The following is a 27,803-nucleotide window of genomic DNA, read 5'->3' as shown; positions in this document are numbered from 1 at the left end:
ATGTTGGGTGGGCTTGAGCCCTAAGTGGGTGGGCCCTGGCCCACCCAGGCACACCTGTGGCTACGCCACTGGTACAAATGTAAAAAAAACAAAGAGTAGTAGACAACAGCTCTCAAAACTAAAAAAAGAGAAGGGGAGAAAACTTCTTCTTCCAAAAAAAACTGGGGATGGTCAAAAGATCACAAAAAGTGGTGAGTAACTTATCAAAAAGGGTAATTTAAATTATCAAAAGGGCATAACCAAAACAATTTGGCAGTGCAGCCTTACTGTATGACTGTTTAGCCATATTTTTTATATCAGTAACAGGAGAGTTTGGGGATGCTTCCTGGGGACTCTGAATAGAAAATACATTTAGCCGATAGTATTTTGTTGTTGTTTTTTTTTGTGTGTGTATTTGACAACAGCCTGTAGCAGTGGGCTCAAATGGGTGGGGAAAGCAAGGGAGGAGGGGTAAGGAAGCCAGCGCTGGTGAACTGGCAGCCTTGCTTACAAGGCTTTGAGTATATTTGCTGTGATATTTCCTATGGATTGCTTCGCTTTTATGTAGTTTTAAGATTAAAAAGTTTGGTTTGTACAGATTAGTTTATGGAAGTAAATAGCACATAGGGTTCTGATGTATTTTCTTTTATGTTGTAATTGGTTCGGCGAATTGTCTTCTCATTTTAATTCAGTTGGTTTACTGCTTTGGTTCTCCCTTGTCCAGAGGGCATGTCTGGGCCATCCTCACGAGTCCAGGGGGGATTGGAAGGGGGGGTCCTACGAGGGGCACTCAGTGATGCTCACTGGTCAGCAGGGGCTCTTCCTGGTCCTGCGAGGCACCAGCTTGGAAGTGCACCTAGGCCAAAGTAGCCCTGATGGATGGGGTAGGATTAAAACTCTGATCCCCTACGCTGTACGACCTGAGCTACAAGTCAAGTGAATAAATTAATCACATTAGCCACATTCCACCTGATCTAATTGAGAACATGTGGGATGTAAATAAATATGGAATATGCTTATTTTATTTATTTGGATTTTGCTCACACCTTTTTCAGTAGTAGCTCAAGGTGAGTTACATTCAGGTACTCTGGATATTTCTCTGTTCCAGGAGGGCTCACAAGTTGGTACCTGAGGCAATGGAGGGTTAAGTGACTTGCCCAAGATCACAAGGAGCAGCAGCGGAATTTGAACCGGCCACCTCTGGATTGAAAGACAAGTGCTCTAACCACTAGGACACTCCTCCATTCTATGTCTCGTTAGCGTTCTGAGGCTATTAAAAAAAAAAGAATTTTTTGCACTAAGTTTTTCAAGATTTACAATCATTTAAAAAAGGCGATTTTAAATTTTGAATGAAATTTGTAAAAAATCATAACGAATTGTTATAAGCTCGAGGTCGGTTTGACTGTACGTGTTTTGGTCTTGATTGGTGGCTGTCTCTGCTTGCTCAGAGTACATTTTGGCTGGCTACTACTGCTGGTGGCTTGGAAATCAGTTTTCCATGTGGATGTTTGGAGAGTTGCAGAAGCCGGAACAGCCTGGGCTTTGGAATCAGTGATGGGGGAGGGGATCCCATGTGTTGTGTCGCCGTTCAATGCACGAATTGAAGTTGGAGTTGGATTGTTGCGATTTCCTTGGGGACCTCACTGTAAGAACAGCAGAACTACAACTCCCTGCATGCACGGTGGGTTCGGGGGAAGATCTAGTTCTGAGCCCCTAGGACCGAATCCTCCTTTCTGCTCTGTAGTAGAACTAAGGTCCCCCCCCCCCTCTCTCTCTGGGGGGCGGGGTTTCCGGTGGGGGGATGGGAGGGCTCCGGACGGGCCCAGGTTGGGGCTCGTCGAGCGTTGTTTCCGATGTGCAGGTAGGTACCGATCCTTCCGTGCGTTCAGCCTCCCCCGGGCCGATCACGGTGTACTGCCCTGGGAGGGAGGAGATAGGGATTTGGGGGCAATGTCCTCGGGAGTGCACTTTGCTTTGCTGTCTGCTGGTGGTGTAAGCCTGGCCGGTGTTTTGAATGGACAGAGCCATAAACCGGGTAATAGAAAAGTCGGTTTATTTGTGTCCTGAGGCTCTCTGCCTACGCGTTCCGGCATCTCTCCGTGGAGCTCTCTCCCCACCCCCATCAAAAGCAGTGAGTCGCTGCTACTTCAGCTGCCCCAGGACTGTCCTGCTGCGTCCCGCTTCCTTTGATGCCAGAGCCTGGTGGGTGGGGGTCGGGGAGAGATGCTGGAGTGGACTCCTGGTGTGGATAGGGGAGGGGGAAGGAGAAGAGAAAAAAGAGACTAGATGAGGGGAAGGGGCAGGGAATAGAGGTAGCAAGTGAAATGCTGTCTACAGGTTGGGGGGGCGGGGAGAGAGGGAGGCATGCCAGACATGTATGTGGGTGGGTAGAGAAAGAGAAAGAGAGAGGGATGCCAGATGTGGATGGGGGAGAGGGCAGTAGTGGACAGGGGGAAGGATGTGGAAAGATGCTGGACTCCAGGAGAGGAGGGAAGGGAGAGAGATGCTGTACTAAGGATAGGGGGAAGGAGTAGAGAATGTGGTAAAGGCGGTTAGCTTAGCGAGATTTAAAAAAGGTTTGGATGGCTTACTAAAGGAAAACTCCATGGGTCATTATTAAAATGGACTTGGAGAAAATCCACTGCTTATTTCTGGAATAAGCAGCATAAAATGTTTTGTATTTTTTGGGGACCTTGCCAGGTATTTGTGACCTGGATTGGCCACTGTTGGAAACAGGATGCTGAGCTTGATGAACCTTTGGTCTGTCCCAGTATGGCAATATTTATGTAGAAAAAAAGAGAGAGACTAGACGGAGAAGGGGCAGGGAAGAGGGGGAGGAAAGTGTGATGCTGGCTTCAGGTTGGGGACTGTGGGAGGAAGGGAAGAGAGAAGGGATGGGACAGGGACACAGAGAAAAGATGCTGGACACAGGGGGAGCATAGGGACAGGGACACAGAGGGACAATGCTGGACATAGGAGGAGGGAATGGGACATAGAGGACATATGCTGAACACGGAGTAGGGGATACAAACAGGGACATACAGGGAAGATACTGGACAGGATGGATAAGGGAAACAGAGAAGGTAGATGGTGAACATGGAGAGAGGAGCAGTGTGAATAGGTAGAAGATCCTGGCAAGAGATTTTGGGGCCCTTTTTCTAAGCTCCCTACCCATCTTCAAATCCTTGCTCAGAGCCTACCTCTTCAGTGTTGCTTTCGGCACCCAACCTTTATACCTTTTAGGAAATCTAGACTGCCCCTACTTGACTGACTGTACATTTGTCCTTTAGATTGTAAGCTCTTTGAGCAGGGACTGTCCTTCTATGTAAATTGTACCCTAGTAGTGCTTTAGAAATGTTAAGTAGTAGTAGTAGTAAGCTGTGCTAAAAAGTGGCCAGCATTGTTTGTAGCGCATAGGTTTACACACGTTGTGGCGGTAAAATGGCCGCATTTGTATTTTGTCCAATGATGGCCACCCCCTAGTCATTGTAAGGCAATAGAAGGCTAAGTGGCTTGCCTAGGTCCCAAGGACCCTCTGTGGGATTTGAACTTGGGCTCCCTGCCCTGTACTGGAATTAGTGCTGCTGTATTATAACAGTTTTCTACAGCATACGAGTCTGTAATTACTGGAGTTCTATTTCTGTTATGTAAAGTTTGTGAAATAATTGTAGAAAGTACCTACATGTGGCAGTTTTTTCTTCTGAGATGGCAATCCTAGTGTGGACAGTTGGTTATAGAGGAGTGGGTGGGACACGGGGGCAGGACAAGAGGAGGGGGAGAGGAATGGAGCAGGACAGGTGTCTCATTTTTTGTCAAAAAATTAACAACCCTTTGGCGGTGGCGGTTGTATATTTATTTAGTAAGTTCGTAAACCACCTTGGAATCAGTGAGCAAGCAATAGGAAACTCAGAAGCTGGTGGTGGGGTTTTGGGCATTGCTGGGGATGCCCTAGGGGAAGCTGGTGTGACGGTGATTGGACAGCTGCCTCAGCCACTGGCACTGGGGCAGGCGGAGATGGGAACTGCCAGCCTTACTGTTAAGTAAGGTGGAAAGCAGGAGATCTGGGTTGCTGGGAAAAGAGATGTAGTAGGGTCTGGGGCTGCAGAGAAAGAAAGGCAAGGGAGGTCTCTGAACCCCATGCTTCTCACTTAGCATTTGGACATCAGTATCTAGGCATTATATTTTGACCAGTGCCATGGGACATCTGCTTATGCTGGACCCCAACGTCAGTTTTATATAGGATCTACAACATATACTGTTTATTAAAATGTTTTATTGCATATTATGTTGGTACTATGCCATACCTTGTATTGTTACTTGAATGTTTATTCTGTTTATCAGCCCATTGGCGTTGCTCATTCAATCCTTGGGAATTAGCTCATACTCCTATGCAGATGATTTTTTTTTGATTCATTATGTGAACCCATCAAACATAGATTTAAAGCCAGCGCAGTACTGTCTGGATGAGGTTGCCAGTTGGCTCTCCAAACATCATCTGATATTCAATAAGACAATAGCTTCCTGGGTAACGGGTCATATTCCTGTGCCATCCTTAATACCTACATTGTTTGACAGGCAAATTGTTCCGGTGCAGTCTGTTAAATATCTAGGTGCGATCATAGATTCTGCTCTCTCTTTCAATGATCAAATATCTGATGTAGTAAAAAAGTCTATCACCTGCGGCAGTTACGTTCTATCAGAAATTCTATTGATAGACTCCTTATGTATCTTAGCCTATTCCAAATGATCAATATCCTATCTAGATACTGTAAATCATTCACTCATTATTATTATATTTTCAGACCTCAGAGGTATTTTCCTTGTCAAGTTTATCACTTTGATGTTATTGAACATCTAGTGATTAGACTTATGCGCCTCTCGTCATTGGTCAGTATATCTTTTTTATATGTACTTTAAATTAGCCTATTCCTACATTACAACATGTTTTGATTACTGTAATATTATTTATGCAGGCATTACTAAGTCTAACTTAAAACGTTTACAAACAATTCAGAACACGGCTGCCCGTATTATGTGTTGAGCCTCAAAATATGATAGGGCCAAGCCTCTTTGACGTCATCTTCACTGGATTCCGATAGACTTGAGTAAAATTTAAGGTGGTCATTTTGACATATGTAATGATTAAAGCGCTTCATTTAGCTACTCCATCTTACCTTGCGAGCTTAACTATTCCATACACACTGACACAAATGCTCCGCTCACTCACAGACAATTAACTAGTGATCCCTCCACCCTCAAGGCCTAGAACTGAAACTTAAAAATAGAAAACTTAAATGATGGGGATGAAAGGGTTAAATAGTGGGTAAAGCATTCGATAACTGAGGAACTCTCCTGCTCAGCATCCGTTAGTCGAGGACAGCTTGATCTCAAAGAGATCTTCAAATTCAGATCTTGACTTAACCATAGCTGTCTTATTGGTACATTCTGATGGACCCTATGGTCTTAAAAACCACTGAGTACCACTCTGTTTCTGTGGTTGCGTACTTCCCTGTCATGAGACGGAACTACTCACAAGGGCAGATATTAAGAATGAGTTATCTGGTTATCTTTGGGAGCATGGTCCCTGATGCATGTTAGATATATCTCCAATTACTTAAGCTTCCGGAAAATATTTAAAACGCTCCTTTTCAAAAAGTTCCTCATACAGGAAGATAAAGTCTAATCAGTTGCTGTTTAGAACTATGGTTTTTCCAGGTACAGGGTCTTTCTCTTCTCGCCTTATAAATCTTTACATTTAAATTGATCATTTATTTAATATCTCAACAAGTTACTTGTATGCGATGAGCTCATAACACTTTGATCTTGTCAATTTTTTTTGTTACATTTATACACCGCGCTTTCCCACTCATGGCAGGCTCAATGCGGCTTACATGGGGCAATGGAGGGTTAAGTGACTTGCCTGTGCCTGAAGTGGGAATTGAACTCAGTTCCTCAGTTCCCCAGGATCAAAGTCCACCACCCTAACCACTAGACCACTCCTCCACCTTGTGTCAATTTACTCTTCTTTCCTCTTATATCATTCATTAATGTATTTTAAGCATTCTTGATTGTAAGCCACATTGAACCTGAACTTACTTGGGATTATGTGGGATATAAATGTCAATAAATAAATAAGATGGGAATCCATCTGTGCTTTTAGTCTTTTTCTTTTTGTCCCTTCCACAATCAGTTAGGTTAGAAGAATCGTACCCTCTTTTCCATAAAGCTCTGAAAACTTACCTTTACCAAACTGCTTTTGAAATATAACATTAAGCTGAGTAAGATGACCACACAAGTATGAATAATGCCTTACACTTTACAAGGAGAATTAAATCATTAGATAATTGTGTATGACTGATGTAATGATTGTCTCTGTTATTATCATCAGTACAGAAGTTCTGTCTGTGCTGCCCTGTCATATAATGGATTTCCTAGCTTAAACTACATTGTATGTTATTGTACATTTTTGACGTGTAAACCGTTCTGGCTTGCTATGCAATAAATGACTGTATAGTAAACAAATAAACAATATGTTTGACTTTTTGCTGTCCACCGTTGAAAGAGAATTCCTTTAAAAAGGCGGTAAATAAAGCCTAATAAATACATTAAAAAAAAAAAAAAAAGCTTGACTGCATTTTAAGTGATCCTGCATTATATGACACATACAGTGTAATATGCTTTATGCGGGTTCTATTTTGAAGACTACAATTAAAACTTTGGGGAGGGAATCCAAAATTTCGCCCAACCTTCTGTAGGTATTTTACACCCAGTATAGTCAAATTGGGCCGATTTTATATGTAGAAACAGAATGTGAAGGGATTGCAAAATCCCCCAGGGCACCAAATTACGTTGCTGATGTAGTGCCAGAGACCTTGGTTGATATTATTTGAATTTTGCGCACACCTTTTTCAGTAGTTGCTCAAGGTGAGTTACATCTAGGTACACTATAAGTGCCCTGTCCCTGGAGAGTTTACCATCTAACCTCCCCTTTTACAAAGCCACTTGATAATGCTGGCATTACCGCACCAGCAGCCGCTAACACGGCTTTGTAAGGCGGGGGGGGGGGGGGAGTTTGTACCTGAGGCAATGAAAACTTAAGTTGATTGATTTGTTTATAGTTTTCATATACCACTTAACAAGGCCAAGGTTTTAAAGTGGTTTACAAAAAAATCGTACTTATCTTAAGCCATAGCTGCTTTCAGATATCCCAAGTCTTTAAAGCTTTAACGGATCAGGTCAGACGGTAATGAGTTCCTCTTCCTTGCAGTAGATAGCCCGATATAGAATTTAAAGAACGGAGTTGACGCTAGTACTTTTGAGAAGAGCAGCAGTGGGATTTGAACAGGAATTCCCTGGTTGTCGTCCCAGTGCTCTAACCACTAGGCTACTCCATTCCTGCTTTCCCCATCATAACTATCAATTAATGTACCAGGTTTTTTGTTACCTCTCCTATACTGGTAGGTCATCCCATACATCATCATTCATTCTATGAAGGAATGTTTTCTAATGTTACTTTCTTATTGGGTCCAAATGTGTCTCAGAAATCAGTCCTGAGCTCCTGACCAGGTGATAGTGCCAAAGATAGTCTTGTTACTGGAGAAATATTATTGAATCTCATCTATCATTACACTCGTAGGTGTGTTAACCTTAATATATGTAATTAAAATTAAATCAATGTAATACATATAAGGAATAATACAGTATTACCTAATAGAAAATTCCCATCTATCATGTTTGTATTTGCTAATGTGAAAACCGTCTAAGGGTATTAAACGGGAGAAACAGAATTTCACTCTGATGGTCATAAATACATAAGTATTGCCACACTGGGACAGACTAAATGTCCATCAAGCCCAGTATCCTGTTTCCAACAGTGGCCAATCCAGGTCACAAATACCTGGTAAGCTCCCAGAAAAGCTCAATACATTTTATGATGCTTATCCCAAAAATAAGCAGTGGATTTTCCCAAGTCAATTTAATAATGGTCTATGGACTTTTCCTTTAGGGAGCTGCCAGACCCTATTTAAACCCCGCTAAGCTAACTGCCTTTACCACATTCTCTGGCAACGAATTCCAGAGTTTAATGGTCAGAGCAGTGGGCTAAGAACCAGGGAAGCCAAGTTCAAATCATACTGTGGCGCCTAGTAATCTCAAACAAATCACTTAACTCTCCAGGTACAGCTGTAGACTGTGAACCCTTCAGGGACTGAAAAAATACCTAGCGTACCTGAATGGAACCCACCTTGAGCTACAACTGAAAAAGGTGTGTGGTAAACTCAAACCGCTTTGGTTGTACCACAGAGAGGCAGTATATCGAGACTCTCACAAACAAGCAAAATCCCTTTGCTGAATGTATTGATAACCTTTCTGATGCCTCTTGGATTCAGGATTCTCTTATTTAAGATACTTAAGTGCTTTCTGGAAAGATGGTGATTACCACCTGCTGTTTTCAACCCTTTTGTTTGATCATTACCTTAACATATTGATATTAGCTGGTGGAAATGGTGCTAATTTAGGCTTACATTTTCTTGTTTTATTCAAATGGTGATTTTGATTTGACTGGTTCAGAGGACAACAGTGTTGCATTTCTGTGTGCCTTGTGTCTGCTCTGTAGATGTATCACCTAGGCACATGTATTCACCACATTATTTGCCTAGTCAGACTTTATGGTCAGTACAGGATAACTGCCTCCTATTCTCTTCCCTTGATCTATTTAAGCAGGAGTGAGTCTTTTGTTGGAATGTCTTGCCAAGAGTGTGGGGGGAGGGGGAGTAGATTTTAAAAAGTTTAAAGTTGCTTTAAAGACTTGTTTGTTTACTTAGGTTTTCACAGGCTAATGTTCTTGGGAAGGACTGGTTTGTCACCACTGTTTTACATAATTGTAGTGCTGATAGTCTAGTAAGGAATGATTTGTCTTGAACTGTGTGTTCTCAGGGCTTAGTATTGTGACTGGTTCTTTTCAATGTCTTATCAACTGAATAATTGAAGGGAAAATAAGCTTGTTTGCATCTGCTATAAAAAAAATTCTCTAACAGAGTGGACATATTGTTGGGGAGGGGAATGAGAGGGACTTGAAAACAATTGGAAGAATAGGCAAGGATTGTGAAAATAATCTTCAGTGTTATAAGTGTAAAATCAGGAACTGGTACAACAAAAAGTCATTAACCACACATGGGTTAGAAGGGCAAGACCTGAGGAATAACCATTTATCTTAAGTCCCTCAAGGTAACAGGTCAGTATAAAAAAGCAACGGTGAAAACTAATAGTGTGCTTGGATACCGGCAGCAGGAAACAGAGTTAACATTGCACTTGGATGTATCACTAGTGAGCCCCCGTCTTGAGCAATGTGTTCCGTTCTAGAGGTTGATCATGGAGAAGGCTTGTTGGAATAATGGAAGGTCTGCAACACATACCCTACTCAGAATGTACTCAAGGGAGAAAAGAGGGGGATGTGATAGAATCATAGGTTTCAATAAGGTGTTCAAAGGTGACATTTTTAACAAGGAAATTCCAAGATAGGGTGATCATGATTTGAACTTGCAAGGACAAAAGTACAGAGGAGACGTGACCCCCCCCCCCCAAAAAAAAACCCTGTCATGAGAGGGTGATCAGTGCCTAGAATAGCCATTAGTAGAGGTAGCAACCAAAGCTGTTAACAATTCAAGCATGCTCAGGACAGTTATGGAAGGCGGTTATAGAAACAGGATTAGGAAGTATAGTAGTGTTGCATTCATCTCATCCTTCCATCCCTGGAGAGCAGAAGTAAAGGGTTAGGGAAAGAGGTGATAAGGCCCAGATGAAGGAAGTCCAGCCCATAGGAGCCAATTCAAAATGATTAGGGATGCTAAACCCAATAGAAATTACCCCTCCCTGAACACAGTCAAAGAGTTTGCTCAATATTGGGGGTGCTCAAGCACCCTCAGAGCTGGTTTCTGTGAATGACACTATAGCTCTCCAGAAAGCAAATGGACCAGGTACTGTCCAGCAAGACCAGAGGGACAAGAGAAGCTGCCCTAGTTTTGATAGCTTTTAGATTGTTAAAAAAAAGGGGGGGGGGGGGATGAAGGAAAGGGCCTGTGTGTTAGATTAAGTATGGGAATTGCCAAGATCTTATTGTAATAATGGCAACCCAAAGAGGGACTTAAGATAAATATTGATCCTGGAAGTGGCCGTGTTTATACACTGACAGCTGTGAGGTATCCTTAGACTGATTAAAAAAAATAAGGCAGACTGGATTGCTCAATTGGTCTTTTTCAACTGTCATCTACTGTGGAAGCTGATAGTCAAAAGAATCTAGCTGCTTAACTGGATTTAACCAGTTAAATCCCACAGGGTGAACATTTCACGAAATGACTAGATTTATCCATTCTAAAAGTGGACAGCCCTGGAATTTGGTATAGTGTTGGGGGAGGGAGGTTAATTGGTCACCTAAAAATGTCATAATTGCAAACTGAGGTAGTCAGCTTTTGGCTTGCTAGATATATTAATTTTCAGCCACTGTCTAGCCAGCTGGGTTATGATTGAAAACATGCCTAACTTACCCAAAATTTGCCAGCTAAGTTAGGTTCTTGGCACCATTTTAAATGTCAGTCCCGAAATGATATTCAACAGATGATCAAAAATTCTGTAACCTGGATATACTACTACTAACTAACATTTCTAAAGCGCTACTAGGGTTACGCAGCGCTGTACAATTTAAACATAGAAGGACAGTCCCTGCTCAAAGAGCTTACAATCTAAAAGACAAGAGAACAATCTAAAGACAAGTGTACAATCTAGAGGACGAGTTAATCTGATAGGGTGGATAGATTGGGGCATTCTATATTTCTCAAGCGGTTAGGCGTCGAAGGCAGCATTAAAGAGGTGAGTTTTAAGCAGAGATTTGAAGATGGGTAGGGAGGGGGCAAGGCGTATGGGTAAAGGAAGATTGTTCCAGGCATAGGGTGAGGCAAGGCAGAATGAGCGGAGCCTGGAGTTGGCAGTGGTGGAGAAGGGTACTGAGAGAAGGGCTTTGTCCTGTGAGCAGAGGTTACGGGCGGGAACATAGGGGGAGATGAGGGTGGAGAGGTAGTGAGGAGCCGCAGACTGAGTGCATTTGTAGGTAAGGAGGAGGAGCTTGAATTGTATGCGATATCTGATCGGAAGCCAGTGAAGTGATTTGAGGAGAGGGGTGATATGAGTATATCGGTTCTGGCGGAATATAAGACGTGCAGCAGCGTTCTGAACGGATTGAAGGGGGGATAGATGGCTGAGTGGGAGGCCGGTGAGGAGTAAGTTGCAGTAATCAAGGCGAGAGGTAATGAGAGCATGGACGAGAGTTCTGGTGGTGTGCTCAGAGAGGAAAGGGCGAATTTTGCTGATGTTGAAGAGGAAGAAGCGACATGTCTTGGCAGTCTGTTGGATATGCGCAGCGAAGGAGAGGGAGGAGTCGAAGATGACTCCGAGGTTGCGGGCAGATGGGACGGGGAGGATGAGGGTGTTATCAACTGAGATAGAGAGTGGAGGAAGAGGAGAAGTGGGTTTAGGAGGAAAGACGAGGAGCTCGGTCTTGGACATGTTCAGCTTCAGGTGGCGGTTGGACATCCATGCCGCAATGTCGGATAAACAGGCCGATACCTTGGCCTGGGTCTCCGCGGTGATGTCAGGTGTGGAGGGGTATAGCTGGGTGTCATCAGCATAAAGATGATACTGAAAACCATGAGACGAGATCAGCGAGCCCAGGGAAGAGGTGTAGATTGAGAAGAGAAGGGGTCCAAGGACAGATCCGTGGGGAACTCCAACAGATAATGTTTCGGTTTTAGCTTCGGACCTGGGTACATAAAACAGTCGCTGCTCATTTAGGCCATTCTTACCACATTCTGATCTTCAGTCAAGCTCCAGTCGATCTGGGAGTGGGTTAGTTATCCAGAATAGCGATCTGGGGGTTTGGAAGACACTTTACCAGACAGGATTCCGCCCCACTCTTCAGTCCAGGAACCACTCTGCACTTCGGAAGGTTTTATAAACAACTTAACTTTTTTTCAACTTGGCTGCAACATGCAGTTAGCGACTTGAACTTTAACTCAGTACAATCCAAGTGTTTCCAATTTTCAAATAGTTTTAGTGTCAGGACTATAGATGTCTAGGGGACCCCATGGACCCTGGCCATTTCTCACAGGTATATGTACAAGGAAATCTTATATCGGGCTATTTACATATAGACAAATACTCCTGTCCACGTCCATCTTGGAAAGGTGTCCGTTTTCAAGGGCTATATTTCTCCGACTCCCAATCTCTTCCATCAGTCACAGACCCCTTAGGGCTGTCCTCCTTCCGTGAGTGTACCTCGCTGGGTCACACCCTGGCTTTGAGTAGACCCTTTTCTTCTCTGAGTCCCACTCCTGGATAGGACTCCCCAATCCTACAGAGCTCTTATTCCTTCGCCAGTTATTGTATGAATGGTATTAACTGCTCCTTAATTTTTGCCCAGTTGTAAATGGCGTTCCAGGATCCCCCTTCTCCTTCCTGGTCACTTGGCAGGGGCTTGCAGGCAATCAGAGATCACTAGGTACCCTTAGAGGCAAAACTAAAGACATCGTCCCGCTCAAATCTCCTCTTTCAGGCTCTCTAAACTCCCAATCTGTCACTCCACAGAACATGGGCACTATCTTTCTTCATTTTGTCTCCTAAACACTCCCAGGGGCTGGGCATCCTCCCACCTAAGATAAGGGTATCTTTTAGTAATCTATCTGATAGGGGATTACACCTCTGTCGCCTCAAGAACTCTTCCCCCCCCCCCCCCCCCCCCGAAGAGAGATGCATCTGTGTTTGGCATCTACTACATGTATCATCTTCCCACAAACCCATTTTGCTCCTCAGCCTTTAATGCCCTGTGTGGAATTTTATAGTGAGTTTCCTGTAACCCTCCATTATCGTACCTTAACTGAATGGCACTGAGCAGTTTACCTTTCCAGTGGGCACTAACCGTATCATGTTTTTAGTTAACGTATATTAACTTCCTGCGCATTAACTGTAAGGTCTCATTCCACATTAGCCGTTAATACAAAAATTACAGGCGTTAACTTGTTAGCTCATGTTACTTGCTGCTCTAACAGCTAACACAGTAAATAGGCCGCATAGTATTCTGGGACGTACCCCAATCTTATCCTTCTGAACACAGTTTGGGTAGCTCAGATCCTGCTTTCCTGGAGCAGCAGCTGTGTTCATAAGGGGAAAATGGCTCCCTCCACCTTCTATCAATTTAAGAATCCCTTTTCTTTGATTGGTACTACAGTATTTCTAATTCCTTAGGGATTCAGAATTTTTTAAAGATTGGTTTAGGCAGCAGTTTGAGTTTCTTCTTTGGCCTTGGCCTGTTTTCCAGCCCTTCACGTCACATTTCATGATAACGTTCTTTTTTTTTTGTTGTTGTTGTTCCCTTGCGCTGGCGGAGTGGAGTACCCAGCAAGCAGTAAATTGTCTGGCAGGCGTGGGGTAGGCTCTGCACAGAACACTGTTTATCCTGGCCAAGGATTAGCTTATTTTGAAGGTCTCAGCCAGCACTGGTATGTTTGCTCTGCCTCAAGAGACCAAGAGTTGGGCAGAGTGTTCTGAGGAACTCTCAGACTGGCATCCATCCACAGATCCTGCTTGACAACTTTAATTAATCCAGCTCGGGGCGAGGAGGGAGCAGAACAAGTGAACTCCCAGAATTTGCAGAGCTGCAGCAAGATTCTTTTCACAGTGTACAGGGATTTGGCCTTTCATGTTAGGTGATATTTGCCTGTTTGGTTTCGACCCCATGAAGGGGTTGTAGCCCCCAGAAACTGGTCAAAAAATGTATAGTTTATCCAGGAAAAAAAAAGTATCACCTTATATCTGTAATTTACTTTAATTTCCATGGGTGACAGTACAGAAATTTGGGTGTAACATCTAGATGACCAGGAAGCTAGCGTTGAGAATTAATTTGTCAGAGGATAAGTTTCTGCGAGTCATGGGGAAGGTATGTGTGTGTGTGCGCGCATGCTGGACTTGTATTCTAGATAGGCAGGGGGATATTGCAAAAGATGTGATAACAGAATGTCTTGAGACTAGTACAAATCTAATTTTTGGGTATCAGCAAAGTCAAGCTCCTAACCCGCTTTGCTTTCCTTTCTGTGATGTTCTAGTACGAAATACTTTTCAGGCTTTGCGTTTGCTGTTCGATGACTTTCATCAATCAACGGCCTTCTGTATTCATTCAAGCAGAAAAGGAGCAAGTTGACACGGCCAGAGCGAGCCTGCTTTGCTTTTGGGTTTTGGCAAATGTTGAGAGTGGATTATGAAAATCAGAGGAAGGAGGGAGAGCTCTGGATAATCGGTTAACATAACATTGAAGCTCTGTCAACAATCGCTGTAGCCGTGAATAACTCAATAAAGGAATGAGGCTTTAAATGCATATTCACGGGTAGTTATGCACTAAAATACTCTGTTTTGGCTTTTATGACAGTACTTTAGCATCAAATCAATTAGAAATATCCTCATATACTTCTGAATTCCCTAATGTGATATTGCTAACTCATATGAACTGTTGCAGATTAATGAAGGAAAAGCCTCAACAGATTCCTCCTTACTTGGCCCTCAGGCCTTCAGCTGCCTGGAGCAGTTGCTGTCATCATCGGCATAAAAACCTCCATAGGTCTTTTTAATCTTTTAAAATGTTTTTCGACTTCTTGAATTTATAATTATTGCAAAATACAAAAAAACTTATCTTTGCAATGGCACAGTCTCCTTTCCTACCCACGTCCGACAATGGCCAAGGTTTCGAGTCCTTCAGAGTCCATGGTCTGTGTGACTGTCTATGAAAGAACAACATACGTTTCAGAAAATAACAAACTTGTGGCAAATCACAATGAATGCAGAACTTGGCTATGTGCCTCACTGAACCACTGTAGTGAAGTGAGGCACATAGACAAGTTCTGCATTCATTGTGATTTGCCACAAGTTTGTTATTTTCTGAAACGTATGTTGTTCTTTCATAGACAGTCACACAGACCATGGACTCTGAAGGACTCGAAACCTTGGCCATTGTCGGACGTGTGTAGGAAAGGAGACTGTGCCATTGCAAAGATAAGTTTTTTTTTTTGTATTTTGCAATAATTATAAATTCAAGAAGTCGAAAAACATTTTAAAAGATTAAAAAGACCTATGGAGGTTTTTATGCCGATGGTGACAGCAACTGCTCCAGGCAGCTGAAGGCCTGAGGGCCAAGTAAGGAGGAATCTGTTGAGGCTTTTCCTTCATTAATCTGCAACAGTTCATATGAGTTAGCAATATCACATTAGGGAATTCTGAAGTGTATGAAGATATTTCTAATTGATTTGCTCCATAAGTAGTATTATCCTCCGTGGCTCCTAGATTTGATTGTAGTACTTTAACATCACTCAGGTGGGCCGAATGGATGAGAATAGTGAATGAATATAAGAGATAAACCTGGGCGGGATTGTATAATGCGATTGTTCAAGAGAAATGCAGATATTGAGATGTGTTATGTATGTATGTATATGTGTGTGTATGTGTGTATATATATATATATATATATATATATATATATATATATATATGTGTGTGTGTGTGTGTGTGTGTATGACACAAATTGTATTCTCTGATATGTTAACTTACGAAACAATTGTTATACTGAAAACTGATAAAAATTCAAGTGCAACAAAAAAGAATTTGATATAATTATTAAGGCCATGGCTGAAAGAGACTAGAAAAGTAATATAGTGGATGATGGTAGATAAAAACTAATGTAACCCATCCAGTCTGCCCAGCAAGGTAGTTAGGGTTACTTTCGCCATGCAATGAAGGTTACGTCCCCCATGCCTTTGTTACTAGGGTTGTACCTGTCGCACAGTGCAGGTTACGTCCCCCGTGCCTTTGTTACTAGGGTTGTACCTGTCGCACAGTGCAGGTTACGTCCCCCGTGCCTTTGTTACTAGGGTTGTACTTGTCGCACAGTGCAGGTCACGTCTCCCGTGCCTTTGTTACTAAGGTTGTACTTGTCACACAGTGCAGGTTACGTCCCCCGTGCCTTTACTAGGGTTGTACCTGTCGTACAGTGCAGGTTATGTCCCCCGTGCCTTTGTTACTAGGGTTGTACTTGTCGCACAGTGCAGGTCACGTCCCCCATGCCTTTGCTTTTAGGTTTGTATCCATCGCGCAGTATATGTTACTCCCATCTGCTTTCGCTTTTAGGGTTGTATCCATTGCACAGTGCAGGTTACCTCCCCTATGCTTTCTTAGAATTTCAAAAGTCATTTGAGAGCTGTTTTGAGGTCAGGTGCTCTGGTTTCGATCCTCTTGACCTTTAGAAATCATTTGTGTTTATCCCATACCATTTTACATTCCGGCACCAGTTAATTGGGCTTTGTTATATTGTGTAGGCTCCCTAAATGTGTGTGTGTGTGTAAGGGGGGGGGGGGGGGGGGTTGAGTAATTGATACCACTGTAGTATTTGAGCTATGAATGTGGAACCAATCTGGTCCCAACCCCGAGACAGAGCATCTTTGTGCAAAGTGTGGTGAAGTAGGCATTTCGAACTTTTAATTTTGATCTTGCTCTGTAGCAGGGTAGAGTCCATCCTGTTTTTAAATACTGAAGGCATTTAATTATTAAGAAGGATAAGTACCTTTTATTCTTTTTTAAACTTTTTAAATGTTTAAAAAAACAGATTTAAATTCCTTTAATCTTTTTTCACCGTGGTCTGTTCGTGTCATTATCAGAATTCCTTGTCATTCCTTGGCTCTTTAACAGTAAATTGCAAAACTGCTTGATACATACTTAATTTGTCTGATGAATGTTGATCCCAACATGAATCACAGAGAATCTGTTAAACACATTAGAGGGATCAGATAAGGAACCTGGGTTTACACAGTTTTCTGAACTGACAGAGGGCAATGACTAGATCATAGCCCAGGAAAGTAGCACCTGAATGTAAGAGCAGCATCAAGCCACGCCCAGTTTGGCTTTCTTTCACTCTGCTCACTTCACTGTGTGCTATAGAAACAATCCAGTGCCTGTCCTGTAACTCCCATTTTAGAACCAATTATGATGCAGCTGCATCACATTTTGCTTATTTTTTTCCCCTAGCTATGGCCATTGTATTTTTTCACCCTACAATGACGCATTGCTTTTTCAGACTACCTTAACCCTTTAGAGTGTCTTAACATGATTTCTTCCACGGAAAAAAACTTGTACACTTGACTGCTTAATTTACTTTATTATGTACGAACTTTAATACCACTATGTATTTCTTGATCCGGAATTGGCGATCGCCATTACGGTACAATGTAAGCCACATTGAACCTGCAAATAGGTGGGATAATGTGGGATACAAATGCAACAAAATAAATAAATAAATAAATAATGATTGGCTCTAAAAATTGAGGGGTTGCATTTCGAGCAGAGAAATACTGGCGACTGGTGAACACGTAACCCTCTATTCATATATTTTTAGTTGTGTTACAAATAGTGACAGGCTGAAAATACGTCTAACTGCCCTGCCACTGTCTGTGTACTGGGACAGAATGAGGATAGCACCAAAAAAAGAAGAAGAATCTAGGTCTACTACTGCAGCTACTGGACCTGAGCTTTGGTAGCCCAACACAATGCTAGTTATTTTTAGATGTGTAGTGACATTCTTCACCTGTGGATGTTTGTTTGGATGTTCGTTATTCAGGGCACGCATTTCCGTGGATTAATATGTTCAGTGTACACCCTTCCATGTTACAGGAAAGTTTGAGCTTCAGTAAAATAGCAGCCAGAACGTGCCTTAAAAAGGTAACATCGAATTACCATTTAGTTAATGTGCACTTAGATGACCTGGCATGGGTGATTTAACATTTGTAGAAGTCTGTTTTGTCCTTCACTATGTACACTTTCATATGACTTGAACAAAACTCCACTCACTGCTGTTTGACTTGTGGGCCAGGCTTGTTGAGCACACCCTTGTTCCATACCTCATAGAAAGGTTTGAAAGGGGGAGGGAACCTTACAGGTAGAATAAAGGATTTTACTCTTTTATGCATTTACTTATATTTATCATTTATATTCAAGCTGACAGAAAAAGACCAGAGGGGTCAATTTTCAGTGAGGATGCCATAGTCTAACTTTTAGAGTTATCAATTTAAAGTCATATGTATTTTCAGTGACATAAAACTTGTGCCATCGCTGAAAATTCATGTCTGACTTTAAATATTTAACTCTATACCTGCCGTTTACCTGTGAGCACTACAGTCGTCAAGGGCAGTTCATTTCTAACTTTAAATATTTAACTCTGTTTCTGCTGTTTACCTGTGAGCACACATAGAAAACAGTGAAGGTGACTCAAAAACAAGTAGATGATGCAGTGGTCTAAAAGGTTTATTGTCCAACAACAAAGACTTGACACGGCCGTGTTTCGGCCTACTGGCCTGCCTCAGCAGTCTATATGTAAAGAACATTTAAAACAACAACAAAATAACATAATTGGAATTAAAATCACCTATTATGTAAAAAATATATAGAAGACATTGTTAAAACGTTTGCAATACTAATAATAACTCAGTTATACGGACAAAAATCCAAAGAAGATACGTAAAGTGACACAGTAAAAAAGGAAATCTTGTTGCTAATACAATATATAATATCTGTAGATACTAAAAGACGTCGCCCAAGTCATTGAGGGCTATAACCCAGTCAAGTTTTCGAGATTTCCACAATGATTATGCAGAGATCTGTGGAAGCAGTACGTGCAAATCAACCTCATGCATATTCATTGTGGAAGTCTTGAAAACCCAACTGGGTTGTGGCCCTCGAGGACCGTGGTTGCCCACCCCTATTTTAGTAGCTGTTTTCTGCCTCTGAACATATAGGTTTCTTGCCAGTCTTTGCTGTGCCTCAAAATACTCCCCTTATTTCAACAAATAGCTTTGGCCATTATGCATATAGATGGGGTCCAGATTTAAAGAAAAGGAGTTATGTAGTTGGTCTTGTGGCTGACCGCATAGGGTGTTTTTGAATATTGATCAGGTATAGTTCCAAACTGGTGCATGTTCACTTGGAGGTTGTATTAACCAGCAGGATTTCCCACGGGTTAGCAGTCTCTTTGTGGTAAAGTTTGCTGTGGGTTCAAATGTACATTGTACTAAATTTACCTATGAAAATTTGCTACAGGGAAGCTTGCAAATAAAGATAACTACACCTCGCTGAAGGCTTGTTTGCTAAAATCTAAATTGAAGAACTGCTTTGCATACTTTTTGCATTGAAGTGGCTTGTTAATTGTTGAAGTTAAACTTTTGGGCATAACAGATTATGCTGGAAAGTTTATTACTTGTGAAGGCCAAAACATGCTTATGTTTTAATGAATGAGACTTTGAATGAAAAAGACACACATGACCCTGAAATGCCAACACATTTTTTTAGATTTAGCTCATGACTTTTCAGTAGAAATTCAAGGCGTAACACTCAAGAACAATAGATATTTCCTTGTCTCCGAAGGGCTTACAATCTAATTTAGTACATAAGGCAATGGAGTGATTTTCTAGAGGTCCAAAGGAGGGTGAGTAGGAGAAGCAGGATTTGAACTGTTTTTCCTTGATTTTTCAGTCTGCTGCTGTAACTGCTAACTTGCTCCTCTAATTTTATACAATGTCCTGTTTATGAAAAGAAACATGCAGGTTACTGTATTGTTACCTTAGTGATTTTCCTAATTGATCTTGGGGCTCAGCAGGTGGAAATGGTGAGCTTTTGTCTTACGTGGTTTCAACGCTTCAGTGGCACATCATAGAGTGGACCTGTTTTGCTAGAGTTCTGTAGAAAGGTTATGATACCTTCTTTCCTCAATCAACCTTAAAAAATAGGTTGTAGTACATGGGCTTTTGATACCAGATAAGGCCATCCTTTGGATAATGTAGCACATTAGCTGGTGGGAAGTTCCATTTTGTCTGTGAAGCACATTAGATCCATATAGAAATCCTGTAGTAAAAACATTTCCACCACATGAGAACTCTTTTGGCTGTGCAGTGAGCATTTGGGTGGCACCGCGATTATTGGGTGTTCCAATGCTGCGCGGGGAGTGCCTGTTCTACCACAGCGTCTGGACGCCTTGAATGGAGGAGTGGCCTAGCAGTTGATGTAGTGGGTTGCGGAACTGGGTTCGATTCCTGCTGCTGCCTGATGGTCAGCAGTGGGTTGAGATCCTGGGGAACCAGGTTTAATTCCCAGCTCCGTGAGACCCTGGGCAAGTCACTTAACCCTCTGTTGCCTCAGGTACTATTTAGATTGTGAGTTCACTAGGGACAGGCCCAGTACCTGTAAAATGAAACCGTAAACCGCTTAGGTCTAAGCGGTATATAAATACATGAATGAATGAATAAATTCCATTCTAGAATACCCGTAAACCTGCACTGACATGCTTCAGTGTAGGCGTGCCCATTTATGCCAGGTCAACGGCAGGCGTGAATGGGCGCACCTAAGTGTGGCTTGCAGTGTGTAAGTAGCAGCCCTGCGCATGCCCTCCACCCTGCCCGTGCTCCAGGTATGTGTGGCCCTTTACAGTTATATGCAAGTCCTTTACAGAATAATGCGTAGTGTACTTTTTTCTCTGCAGTTATAGAATTGTCTTTCATGAGTGCTGACGCATGTAGATGTAGCATTCCTAGACACAGACCTTAACAAAACCCAGTGGGAATCCAGGAAAGCTGTGTGGTTGTATGTGTGAATGAAGATGCTTAGAGCAGCCACATATCCTGAATATTTTTCCAAGAAACGAGCTAAAAGTTTTCCTGCTTTTAGCAGTGTATGTTGGATCGGAGTGGTGACAGTTCCAAGGCTATTGCTTATGTGATGGCATCATGTTTGCCCCGTGGGAATAATGCCTCTATTGCTCCATGGTGCTACCTCACCTTGAGTATTGTGTTCTGTTCTGGTCGCCGTATCGCAAAAAAGATATAGCGTAATTAGAAAAGGTTCAAAGAAGAGTGACCAAAATGACAAAGGGAATGGAATACCTTCCATATGAGGAAAGGTTAAAGAGGTTGGAACTCTTCAGTTTGGAAAACAGGCAGCTGAGGGGGATATGATTGAGGTCTATAGAATCTTGATTGGTGTAGAACAGGTGAGAAGTGAATTGATTTTTCACTCTCTTCAAAAAATACAAAGACCAGGAGACACACAATAAAATTACATGGGAATACTTTTAAAACAAATAGGAGGAAATATTTTTTCACTCAACGAATAGTTAAGCTCTGGAACTCGTTTCCGGAGGATATGGTAACAGTGATTAGTGTATCTGGGTTTAAAAAAGGTTTGGACAAGTTCTTGGAGGAGAAGTCCATAGTCTGCTGTTGAGAATGACATGGGGAAGCCAAGGCTTGGCCACTGTTGGAAATAGGATACTGGGCTAGATGGACCATTGGTTTGATCCAGTATGGCTATTCTTATGTTGTTACGGGGAGCTGAAGCTAAGATGGTGGCTCAGTTGGCCCCTTGGTAATCTCAGCATGAACTTTGGAGATTCTGATAGAGGTGCGGGCTGCAGTGGAAGCTGCGTTGGATGCAAAACTGCAGCAGTTACATGACAGAACTGAGACCGCTCATGAACGTTTGTATAATATGGATTTGGAATTAGATGTCCAGCAACATCGTGTTGGATTATTGGAGGACAGTTCTCAGAGTGCAGTGCATGATATGGATCAGCTCCGGCTCCATGTCCAACAGATGGAGTGCAAACTAGAAGATATGGAGGGCAGAATTAGGCAAAATAATCTGCGTCTGGTGGGGCTTTCTGAGTCCTTGAAGGATACAGATCATGTGATGACCTAGGAGAAATGGCTCATAGTCTTTTAATTTAGAATCTGTGGAGATTCCTTAAAAATTGAGTGGGCCTGTAGAATGGGCCCCTTGGACTGGTGGTTTTGCACGTCTTCATGTGGTTGTATTTCATGTTTTACATCTAGCATATAAGCAAGCTATCCTGCAAGCTGGGAGAAACTGAAAGAAGCCAAGAGGGAGATACATCTAGCTAAAGCAGTGGCAGAAGAGCAAATGGCTAAAAATGCAAGGAAGAGAGGCAAAAAAATTTTTCATGTATATTAGTGAAAGAAGGAAGGCTATAAATGGAATTGTGAGACTAAAAGATGCTGTGGACTGCTAGTGTAGAGTGATGAAGAAAAAGCAAACGTGGAACTTCCCACCAGCAAAAAGAAAACCCTGGAGAAAGGACCATGATCAGTTGGTAAAGGTACATGTAAGAAGGGGGTGGATATCGCACTGGTCACAGAAGAAAGTGTTTATGAACATTTTGAAAAATTAAAGGTGGTGAAAGACACGGGACCGGATGGGATTCATCCCAGGACATTGAGGGAGCCTAGAGAGATTCTGGCAAGTCATCTTAAAGATTTGTTTAATAAATTCTTGAAGACAGGAGAGGTTCTGTGGGATTGGAAAAGAGAGGATGTGGTCACAAAAGAAAGAGATGACGGAGAAGAAGTGGGAAATTACATGCCTGTAAGCCTCACTTTGGTTATTGGAAAAGTAATGGAAGCTTTGCTGAAGGAAAGGATAGTGAATTTCCTGGAATCCAATGAGTTACAAGATCCGAGGCAACATGGTTTTACCAAAGATAAATCGTGCCAAACGATTGTGATTCAATTCTTTGAGTGACCAGAGAATTGGATCAAGAACATACGCTAGATGTAATCTACTTGGATTTCAGCAAAGCCTTTGACACGGTTCCTAATAGAGGGTTCTTGAATAAACTTGAAAGGCTGGAGTTAAGACCAAAAGTGGTGGATTAGAAACTGGTTGATGGTCAGACGCCAGAGGGTGGTGGTCAGTGGAATACACTTGGAGGAAGGAAAGGTGAGTAGCGGCGTGCCTCACAGTGTTGGTTCCGATTCTGTTCAATATATTTGTGAGCGGCATTGCCGAAGGATTAAAAGGTAAGGTATGACGTTTTTCGGATGATACCAAGATTTGTAACAGTGAGGATACCCCAGAGGGAGTGGAAAACATGACAAGGGATCTGCAAAAGTTAGAAGAATGGTGTAATGTTTGGCAATTAAAATTTAATTAAAAAAAGATTAAAGTGATGCATTTGTGGAGTATAAACCCAAGGAAGCTATATGTCCTAGGAGGTGAGAGGTTAATATGCACAGACAGGGAGAGGGACCTTGGGGTGATGGTGTCTGAGGATCTTAAAACAAAAAAAAAACAGTTTGACAAAGCGGTGGCCGTAGCCAGAGGGATGTTAGGCTGCATCAAGAGAGGAGTAACCAGCAGAAGAAAGGAGGTGTTGATGCCCTTGTACAAGTCACCGGTGAAGCCCTACCTGGAGTATCGTGTTCAGTTTTGGAGGCAGTATCTTGTTAAGGATGTAAAAAGACTAGAAGCGGTCCAGAGGAAGGTGACAAAAATGATATGGGGCTTGCGCTATAAGACGTATGAGAAGAGTGAAAGACTTAATATGTGTAGCCTAGCAGGAAGAAGGGACAGGGGAGATATGATACAGATGTTTAAATACTTGAAAGGTATTAATATAGAAACAAATCTCTTCCAGAGAAGGGGAAATGATAAAACTAGAGGACATGAGCTAAGGTTGTGAGGTGGTAGACTTAGGAGTAATGTTAGGAAATTCTTTTTCACGGAGAGGGTGGTCAGTGCCTGGCATGCCCTCCCAAGGGTAGAGATAAAAATGGTGATGGAATTGAAAAGGTGTGGGATGAACACAAAGGAACTCTATTTAGAAAATGGCTGCAGGGGGTTGATGTGTGAGTGACGCTTGGACGGCTACTCCGGCTGTAAAGAACTAAGGCTGGTGTCAGGCAGACTTTGTAGGTCTGTGTCTGTATATGGCAATCCGATTTAGGATAAGCTGGAAAGGGCTTCAATGACAACTTCAGTAGCTAGAACCGAGGACAGTGTTGAATAGACTTCTATGGTCTGGATCCCGCAAATGAAAAAACGGATTTGGTAGGCTGGAATGGGCTTTGAGGGCAGCTCCAGTAGGTGAAACATAAGGATAGAGCCGGGTGGATTTATACATGTGTCCCAGAAAGGCCATAGAAAGACTTGTGATAAAGTATATAATTGTTGATTTGATAACGAGTGTGAGAGTTGAGCAGACTGGATGGACCGTTCAGGTCTTTATCTGCCATCACTTACTATGTTACTGTGTATGCATAGTGGGAAGTGTTTGGATTATTGTGTTTCCAAGACAATACAACTAAAATGCATACTCAATGAAAAGCTTTCATACCCTTATGCACTGATCTCCATACATGGAAGATTCCAAGTGCCTTATGCCTTATGTTACCCAGCTTGACTTTGGGTCATGTATGATGGACAAACACACTTTTTCACAACTGTGGAGGCAGCAAAAACTTTTAATCAAACTCTCCCAGCCAGTGTGGGAACTTAGGCAGTTACCTCTGTGAGTTTTGGATTTGTAGGCAGTTTTAGTTGGTTGGGATATCTCTAGGTGTCCTTTGGTTCACATATTTTGCATGAGAATAACAGGAAGATTGAACCGTATTTAACGCTATGAGATTGTTTTAGTATGGTGGGGATCTATGGCTCAATATTCTGTTTTTAAGGTACTTTGAGTTTGGCTGTGGTAAGGTGGGGGTAGGTGGGGGGCGTACACGTGATAGTTCCCATGAAGTTTGGGACTGTACTTCAGGTTTGGGTAGGGGTATGGGCATGGGATTGGGCGGGGGGATGTGTTAAGGGGGTGGGGGAGAAAAAATGGAGATATGCTCGACTATTTGTTTTATTTAAAAAAAAAATTTTTTTAGCATTCTCTGTTTTATGTTCTCTGTTGTGTACACTTGGATGCTTTATGGTCTGTTGTATTGGATGTAATAAAACAGATTTAAACATAAAACTTGTCCAGAAATGTTCAAAGCATGTGTATGTAGAATAATAATCTTCTCTGATCTATTCAGTCTAGAATGCAACCAAATTTTCAGGATAGACAGATTTATACCAGTGTTTCCTCAAACCCAAGGCACACCTACTTTTTCAAAAATTCTTGGCACACCTACTTCTGCTGAGCAGGCAAGGGAGACATGGGAGAGGACTCATGGCCAAAAGACATACTAGTGAAGTGCTGAAAGCTGCAGAAGAGGAGGTACCAGCTGCTGTTGTGTGTGGCGTAAAGAAGAACATAAGAATAGCCATACTGGGTCAGACCAGTGGTCCATCTAGCCCACTGTCCTGCTTCCAGCAGTGACTAATCCAGGTCACAAGTACCTGGCAGAAACTCAGTTAGTAGCACCATTCCATGCGACCAGTTCCAGAGCAAGCAGTAGTTTACCTCATAACAGACTATAGACTTTTCCTCCAAGAACTTGTCCAACCCTTTTTTAAACCCAGAGGCGCTAATTGCTGTTAGCACATCCTTTGGCAACGAGTTCCAGAGTTTAACTATTCTTTGAGTGAAAAATTATTTCCTCCTATTTGTTTTAAAAGTATTTCTATGTATTTTCATTGAGTGCCATCTGGTCTTTGTACTTTTTGAAAAAGTGAAAAATCGATTCACTTTTACCCATTCTGCACATTCATAATTTTGTAGACCTCAATCATATCGCCCCTCAGCCTCTCTGTCTGTGTCTTATATGCTACCTGTTAATTCCTACACTCGATGGTTCATGATATATATATACTAGTAAAAAAAGGCCCGTTTCTGGAGTCAATGAAACGGGCACTAGCAAGGCTTTCCTGTGGCCCCCCCCCCACCCGTCGTCGATGTTGGTGAATTGCTCCACCTCCGCCCTCAACGTCATAACGTTTGAAACGAGGGCGGTGAATTGCTCCGCCTCCGCCCTCAACGTCATAACGTTTGACGCCATGGCGGGGCCCAGACACTGTGATTTTCGAGGCTTCAGAGCTTCGAACATACGAACCTTGGCTTCAGTGACGTCAGAAGCCAATAGAACGTTGAGCGTGAGTTTTATATATATAGATAGGTAATGCGAGAGGCATGTGTGACTACACATATGATCAGAAAAATGCTCCTGCATATTTAAGAGCCACTGCTGGTATTTTGTTGTTACTGCAAGGCACTGATTTGGACCTGAGCATCTGGAGTGGTGACTCTTCTGTGGCACACCTGATCAGATTGGAAAATACAACAGGTTGGAAACAATGATCAATGTAATAGCTAAACACTGGAATAACATTTAGGTATCTGTCTAAATTATTGTGAAGGTTAGGGGAGGGCAAAAAATGTTTTTCAACTGCAGTACTAGTACTGGCCAAAAGGTGGAAGTATCCTATTATTTAATAGAGTGTAGTGACATCTTGTGGCCATAGTAATTACTGAAGTTTGGTCTAGTAGATAAACCAACAGAAGTTCTCAAGAAATCATAGTGCTATATAAAGATAAAGTACTTTGGAAAATTCCTCTGTAGTTTCTTTCCTTGCTTGTCATTTAGTGTTCTCAGAGAAGCAACTTCCTCTTTTTGAAAATGTGCAAGTTGACCAAAACCACATTTTTCCTTTTGGCTCTACTTAAGTGTGTGTTTTAGGCTACAAATAAAAAACTAATTGCACCTTTTATTCTTTCTGCTTACAGATTGTGCTGTTAATGTTCATAAGACCTGTAAGTCTCTTTTGACGGACTGTGGCGGCAGCAACAAACTCAAGGTAGGTTATTCCTTACCTTTTTATTTATTTATTTATTTATTTATTGACTTCCAAAAATGGAAAGTCTTTCTAATTATTTTGCAATTTTGTCCTGAAGGGTAGACTTTTAGCAGATAATGTACCATGAATGTTACTGAATGCTGGTTAAAAAAGCACTAATGGAGGAGATTGTTGTACTGGTTGACTCTCGGGTGCTTTTATTTTTTTTGTATTTAATGGTAATAGAAAAGAGGCAGACAAAAAAAAAACTATAGTACACCAGTGCATAATCGTTAAATCATGTAGGCCATTATAAATCTTACAGCAGGCTGGAAAACTAAGAACATTACTGTATGTATCTACACGGGTGATGAATTTCAAAAAAGCAATTGTTCTCGGCAATTCTGTATTTGCTAAAGTACCCCTAGTTCAGAGTAAGCAGGATGTTCCCTCTGTGCTCTCTGATGTGTGCTTGAGTGTGAGCAGGAATCTTCTTGTAGAGTAATGTGCGGCCTCTGAGCACTCTTGCATGTGTCTGCTGGCCAACAGCTTTGCAGCCTGGCTTTTCTCTTTCCCTTTTTCCACAAGTTCCCTCTCTTGTCAGAGCTGTGGAGTCAGTACACCAACTCCGACTCCTGTATTTTTCTACTGTCTGACCCAGCTCCATCTCTGACTCCTACTATGTATAATAAATCTAAGAGAAATATGATTAATTACAGCACATAAGAATAACCACCATACTGGGTCAGAGCAAAGATCCATCAAGCCCAGTGTCCTGTATCCAGCAGTGGCTAATCCAGGTCACAAGTACCTGGTGATATACCAAAAGAACAACATAAGATCATTTTTTATGTACAAAATTAGGACTAATAGACCTCAAAATTTATTTATTTGAAGTTTGAATAAAGAATTACCATATGCTATAATGCTGTAAGTTTCTGTTTTGAAGATGGAGTCTGACGTCACCCAAAATTACTTCCTACTCCACAGCCCTATTTCTCGCCCCTGTTCCTTTGCATTAAGAGATCTGTAGATGAAAGAACGTGTAGAAGTAGGGGGAGGGGTAGCAACGTGTGAGAGCTGTGCCAGGAGGCTGGATCTGGATGAAACTGGGTCTAATTGATTGGAGGGACATTGGGAACATTGTCTGTCTTGAAAGCATGATATGCTGAAGATCCTAGAGTATCAGGAGGAACCTA

General features: G+C 42.1%; 1 protein-coding gene across 1 annotated transcript in view; it reads left to right on the top strand.

Moving 5' to 3' along the window:
• Positions 1-27,803, top strand: part of ARHGEF18 (Rho/Rac guanine nucleotide exchange factor 18) — a 182,958-nt gene that overhangs the window by 80,589 nt on the left and 74,566 nt on the right. The window contains 1 exon segment of the mRNA XM_030217703.1: positions 26,555-26,625. Coding sequence (XP_030073563.1) covers positions 26,555-26,625 — 71 coding nt within the window.

Source organism: Microcaecilia unicolor, chromosome 11 (genome assembly GCF_901765095.1).
Source record: "Microcaecilia unicolor chromosome 11, aMicUni1.1, whole genome shotgun sequence".
Taxonomy (NCBI): domain Eukaryota; kingdom Metazoa; phylum Chordata; class Amphibia; order Gymnophiona; family Siphonopidae; genus Microcaecilia; species Microcaecilia unicolor.
The sequence above is the reverse complement of the archived record's forward strand: the minus strand, read 5'-3'. Positions and strand labels throughout refer to the sequence as shown.